This window comes from Pyrus communis, chromosome 5 (genome assembly GCF_041283825.1).
Source record: "Pyrus communis isolate YQ-2024b chromosome 5, ASM4128382v1, whole genome shotgun sequence".
Lineage (NCBI taxonomy): Eukaryota > Viridiplantae > Streptophyta > Magnoliopsida > Rosales > Rosaceae > Pyrus > Pyrus communis.
In genome coordinates this window covers 714,034-720,748 of record NC_142569.1, presented here as the reverse complement: position 1 = coordinate 720,748, position 6,715 = coordinate 714,034, and the positions used below count along the sequence as shown (strand labels likewise).

At 35.8% G+C, this 6,715-nt stretch overlaps 1 protein-coding gene across 1 annotated transcript; it reads right to left on the bottom strand.

Annotated features, from left to right (window-relative positions):
* Positions 1-1,470, bottom strand: LOC137726055 (uncharacterized). Its single transcript, XM_068464916.2, has one exon. The coding sequence runs from the start codon at positions 1,315-1,317 to the stop codon at positions 247-249; it is 1,071 nt and encodes a 356-aa protein (XP_068321017.2). The 5' UTR covers positions 1,318-1,470; the 3' UTR covers positions 1-246.
* Positions 1,471-6,715: the final 5,245 nt, after the last annotated feature.

Sequence of the window (6,715 nt, the reverse complement as noted above, 5' to 3'; positions counted from 1 at the left end):
TAAACTCAACATTAAACCTGATTTATAATCGGCATAATATGCACATAAAGCTACTTTTCAATCTAATTACATGAGAAAAAGAAAGAAACTTTTTCCTCCTTTTTTTCCCTTCATTTTTTTTGGTTCTTTTGGAGGAAAAGGAAAGAGAAGATTATACAAAACGGACCCATTGGCAATCATACAAAAATAAGTTTTAACATGGTGGAGAAGAAATTAAGTAATGACTAATGAGATGATTAATTGTACTTAATACACCTTCTTGATGAAAAGGCTGCGCAGATTGAAAAGATTACCGACAGCCCCGCCACTTCCTCCTCCACCGTTAACGCCGCCCCTAGCATCACCACCACGGTTGTTGCTGCCGCTTCCACCGCCGCCATTGCCAACTCCAACTGCACTATTCTCACTTCTACAGCTCAAATGGCTTCTATACCCAATACACATCGGAACATTCAAATTCAAGACTCTAGCTTTCGAGCCGCTGCCGCCGGCGACTACGGCTCCGGCGGTTTTTTTACTCCTGCGATTCTCCGGTACTTCCTTTTTTGTGCCCTTTTCAGCATTTCGAGCTTGTGGGTCGGAGTTGCTCTTCACAGCCGCCGAGGCTCCACGCCGGACCTGCCAAACCGGGCTGCTCCGACCCAAGTGAACTCCGGGTCGACCCGGACTCGCAGGTGGCCACTTTCTAGACTTCGACTCCCCCGTTGAGTTGCTCCTTGAACACGGAGCGCTGTTAACCTTCCGGGTTGCCGGAGCTCCGATCGGTTTGGGTCGGGTATATGCGTTTCCGGCGGATCTACTGCGAGAAAATGGCCATATATTGATGTTCAGCTCCGCCGAGCTTGCTCCGCCGCCGCCGCCCTTTCGGTCCTTCTTCTTGTCTTTCTCTTTATCAGTCTCGTCGGCTTTGACGGATTTCTTCTCGCCCATCTTAAAAATGTCCCTCCAACGCTTCGATGCGGTTAGAACGGGAGCAGCTGACAACTCAGGTCCTGGACCGGGTTCCGATTCTGGGTCGGGTTCTGAAATGGGTTTTGGGTCAGGAACACGTGGTTGTGAGATGGGTTGTGGATTTGGGTCAGGTGGGTCGGAATGTTTAGGATAAGGGTCGGAGTGGTTAAGGAAAGGAGGGGGGAGGAGGTGGAGAGGGAGAAGGACGCCGTCGACGAAGAGCTCATCGGCGGAGAGGAGATTGGGCTGAGGGCAAGAGGGGTTTCTCCAAAACTCGAACTCGGGGGAGTTGGAATCGGTGCTGGTTCGCCTTCTTCGGCTGCTGCTCTGTGAAAGGTGCGGTTTGAATTTGGGGCTGTGCTCCATTGAGATGGATATTTTTGGAGAGAGCGAGGAGTGGATGGTGGAGGGGAAGGTGGGTAAAAGTTGGGAGGTGGGAAGTTTATTTTGTTTCCTGAGGAGTCAGGGGGAGTGAGCAGAGTTCACTGCTTCGGACCCTACAAACAATAAACAAAAAGAAGCGGAGGATTCAAGCCATTAAATAGGGTGACTACGGAAGAGGATCCTCGCGGATCCTTTCCTGAATAGAAATCATTTTAAAATTTAAAATTAAATATAAGTAGTATCTAATGAAAATTGATCGCACGATATACGATGAATAATCATAATCATATAATCCTTAGAATCTTTTAAAAAAGATCAAGTGATCACGACACGTTACTTGATGTTGTATTTGATTTATTTTTTTTTAATATTATTTAAAAAAATAAATTAATTATTAACTTACATATCATGTAATTTATAAAAAACAGTCTTAAGATTTATTTTTACTAGTATTTTCTATTAAATAAAGCAGGGGAGGAGTATGTGTTATTTTTTAAATCAAATTAGAAGATATGCAGTTAGTTTTCTATAAATACATACAAAAAATTATCAAAAACATGAAGAGATAAAAAAGGGACTTACATAAAATAAAAACTCTAAACCTCAAACCTAACCTATTACACCGGAGAAGAAAAGTTAGGCGATGGCTTTTTTATTTTTTTTATTTATTTATTTATTTTTTTTATACATACAACGATATTTTACGTTAAAGATACATATGCTTTTTTAGTGTTGAAGTCTATTTTTCTACATCGAAGTGATATGATCCTTTTGAAGTAATGCATTTGGTGAATTTTGAAGTGTTTGGTATGATAATTGAATATGAAGGCATTTTCATTATGGTGTATAAGAGCATCTTCAAATGAGATGTCAAAATTACCACGTAGGCATACAACAATAAAAAATAGCAGCAAACTTTCTCCAACCGAGCCTTCAATTTCTTAGGTGGCACGGAATCTCTCACATTTTTTATTTATTGAAAAGTCGCAATCTACGCCCTTACCACTAGACTCCTTGACTGATATGAACATTTCCTTCTCCTCTTTAGCGGTAATTTAGTAACCGAGTGGGATTTTCGGATAATGAATAAGTATAACTTCGAAGTATTTTTATTCACTATTATATATCCTAATGTGAAATTTGGTTGTCAATTGTACCATGACATTTACATCTTTAATTTAAATTTAAATTTGTAGAATTTTTAATGTAAATGTAGAATATCCCTTATCATGATTCATGATTTGCACCTAATTAATCATTCATATACATCTTTGACTCATCAGAACTCGCTCATGCATATATAACTCTGTATAATTCGCATTTCTTCAATTGTTCTAGCGCATTTGGCTGTGCATGCCTAATTTAGCTTTCTTCAATTTCAATCCTTGATTATTCAACGACTTCAATATTTTCTAATGAGAATTGTTGAGGAGACTTTCAGAAAAGCGGGATACTATATGAATTTTTTGCCACTTCATGTTTTAGGCACACTATTTTATAATATCAGTACAAGAATTAACATTAAATTGTGAAGTGACAGAAAATCCATAGAGAATTTCACTTTAACAAAGTCTCATTAGCATTTCTCTTTTTTTCTAATTGCATAGAAAAATGAAAGGCAAGTTATAAATTAATAATTCTCCATCGATAGCCATTAGTTTACCAAAACCATTGATGAAACATTGAATTATATATTGCATGTAGTTGATAAAAAAAATCTACAAGACACAGGAGTATAGAGCTTGTTTGGAACTATTTGTAAAACAACTGAAAGTTCTTTTAGATAAAATGTTTTTAGGTTTCAAAACTACTTAAAGTGCTTCATGCAGAGCACCAGTTATGTACTTATTGCAAGAAGCAATAAAATTACTTTTTCATGATTCACTTGTCATTTTACTAAGGACCGAATCCAAAAACAATTTCACCAATAACATTTTTAGTCATTAGTTCTACATAATTGAATTTTGACCCTCTCAATCTTGCTGTTCAAATACAGTATATCCTATGTGTATCATAAAAATATCTCACAATTATCTATTTTGATGATGATAATCCAATTATTAGCAAGGTAGTGACAACATATATACAACCAAAAGTGGATTAAACATCACCAACAATGTGGACAATATTGTGAAATGAGGGCAGATGTGGGGTTTCAGAAAAACCAAGTTGCCTTGCCAAAAATCATTTCAAACCGTTGACATTCACCAACATTATTATTTCTCCCCGGTTCATAAACAATCTGTTGATCCAAAAACATCAAACACAATTATATCATTCATAATATTTGATTAATTAATTATATGGGAAACAATTAACACCCATATTTAATTATGGTCGTTGATTCTGTTTGATATATTCAATATTCGATGATCATAAATAAAAAGAGATGTGCGAAAATGTGTGAAAAGTTAAACGTGTGTGAAAATCAATTCCAATGTACCTAACTCAGAAATGATGTATGTTAATTATCCTCATTTGATAATTGATTTGGTACTATGTCTAACATGGAGGATCTTTCGCAGATGTTTTTGTTTATTACGAAATGAATGTGGTGTGCTTAGAAATTAGAATTAGTCAAATGTTTTGGGGTCTATGATAAGTTTTTTTAGAAGAAGAAGAAATTTTAGCATGCGAACATTCGCGTTCGAGAGTACTTATCTATGCGATAGTGTGCACTCATGTATGCGGATGTTCTGCGTTTGAGAGTACTTATTTACGCGACAACAGGGTTGTCTCTGAGAGTTTAGAGGTCCTGTGCGAAATTTATAAAAAGGCCTTTCCTTAAGATAGTTTTAAAAAAAAGGTAGAACAATCTATTGACACTAGAAAACAATCAGTTAAATTAAAACAAAGTCTATCACTCATTGATTGCAAATTTAAAAATGTCATTATTAATAAGTAAAAAGAGCTATAAACATAGCGTTCACTAAATAATCAAAATCAGTTCAATCTTAAACAATCAAACATAAAAAATAAACTTCAAAACTCTAACTTTAAAGTCTCACTTGAATATATAACATTATTATAAATAAAATTGCAAAAAAAAAAAAAAACCCTTTTTAAGTTGTTTACCTTATTATTGACACTCAAAATATCTCATTGTACTCCAAATTTTTATATTTAGAAAAGAAAAAAAATTATGCAGTGCATGATAATATTTTAAAATGCTAATAAAAGTAATTTTTAAATATAGAACATTATTATATATAAATATTAGATGACATAAATTTTAGAAATCCTTTCAAATTTTAGGTCCTGTGCAACTTCACATTTTGCTCCCTCTCAACGTTCTTTCTGTGCGACAGTATGCACTCATATATGCGGATGTTCACATGCAAAAATTTCTCAATTCATAAGATAAAATTTAGTTAAAAAATATACCTCCCGATTAATTAGCCAGTTATCGTTTTATCAGCAGTTGACTTGCATTCTTCAGCAGCTCAGCTGGCTGCGGGCTGTAATATTCCACACACCATGCTGAATATCCACCATCGAATAAACACAAGTCCAAGACAAATAAATGGCGGCTTTAAAAAATGGTGAAGTGGGATATACATGCAGGAAGTTACCAGTTTTGGCCAGTTTAATGGAGAAATTTTTCAGCGTTGATGTCACAAAATCAAGATTTAGTGTTTAAATTGAGTACATAACACATCACAATATATGCATGAATTAGTATCGCTACATAAATTTATTTATTTATAAATTATAATATATCATGGGTTTAAGATATATATGAATTATGTCGTTCACAAGTATTATAAAATAATCGTTTCACTCGAAAATGTCTTAATTTATTATTTTTGTTTTCAACCAACTATCATTTACAGAGGTGGATGCACACTAAGATCAAGGTGATCTCAGGACCATCCGGAGTCCGGAAATATAATTGAGAAGGTCTTCTAAAGACCCTTCGAGTGTTTTGTATGAGTCCCTTTTGTACTTACTAAGTGTTTAATGAAATATCTGTTAGTTATTTCTTAACATGTTGCGTCTACAACACTCGACTTATGTCAATATTAGTTGACATGTGCGCAATATAGTTTGACTAGCACAACAAACTCACCAAATGTCCGATGAATTGACTCGAATAAACTGATTTTTTTTAGACGATTCTTGCTCTATTTCTATCTAAAAAACTTTGATCCTTAATCCTGAGACTCCAACAATTCGAATTTTGAATCTGCTATACACTACTCTATGGGATGGCCATAACCAAAGAGGAATAAAATAAGATGACACACACGAAGTCGTGGCAGTATCGAAACACATGCAATAGCCATCACTCATCACCCCACAACATGACAACAACAATTCGGGTGGACCTCATCACAAACAGAAATATTTGATGGGATGATGGCTAAGTTGTTGTGTGACAGTAATGGTGGCGAACTCAGTGGACCTGGCGGGAATCAAGCATATATGGCAATTGGGACTAGCTACTAGCTAGGCTCAAAAGGATTGCCTTTTCTCCATCTCTTCCACTGTTAATGGCGTTTGTTTGTAGGCAAAATGATGAGCCATGTGAAAAGCAAAAAACGACCTATTCCATCAATTCAATGGGTCCCTTACAAACCCACCCTTGTTCATATACATCGACGGTACGTGTAGTGACCTCGCTATACCTGATTATGTATAGGTAGATGTGGATTCTGGTTAGTCACTCACATAGTTTTGATCAAAGGCCGATTTATTAAGAGACCATGGTGGTTTTGAGACCCATTGAAGATCGGAAAGAAAAAGAAGGAAAAAAAAAAAAAATTACACGAGAAAGATCATTGAACACTTTTAAAATATATTATGAAATTCAAGAGCGCTTACTAGGTATTTGATGCAACACGCGTTGACAATGCATTGCAAGAATCAATAGACATGTCGACAAGCTTGCTTGAAAGATTTCATCATATGCCAACAAGCTCGCTCGAAAGTTGTCAACATATGTCGATAGATTCGCTAAGCAATTGTCAACAGACTGACTCAAAAGTTATTGTATTTGGCAACATGTGCACTATATGATTTAGTAAATGACTACATGTTGCACTAAACTCTTTCGAAATTAGAATCCTAAATCCATCATTAATTCTAATTATAGATATTTGTGTGACTCACATTTGAGGAACTGTTAGAAAGCGCTGGTGTGATTACTGGTGTGATTACTAATGTCTTACTATTCTGTTTAATTAACTAAACAAATGCTAGGATCCCTCAAAAACAAACGATACAGCCCGTCTGTCATGAAGCAGAAAAAGGTCGAAGCTATGCCTCCAGCACCTTTACAAGGACAAGAACACATGCTATAGGATGTATGGTGACTACAAGAGGTCCCACATTGCTTAAATTCTAGCTTTCGATCGTCTTACTTTTACAACTTTACAGA

Excerpts from the sequence above, each read along its gene's own strand:
- LOC137726055 (XM_068464916.2), bottom strand. The coding sequence starts at position 1,317 with ATGGAGCACAGCCCCAAATTCAAACCGCACCTTTCACAGAGCAGCAGC.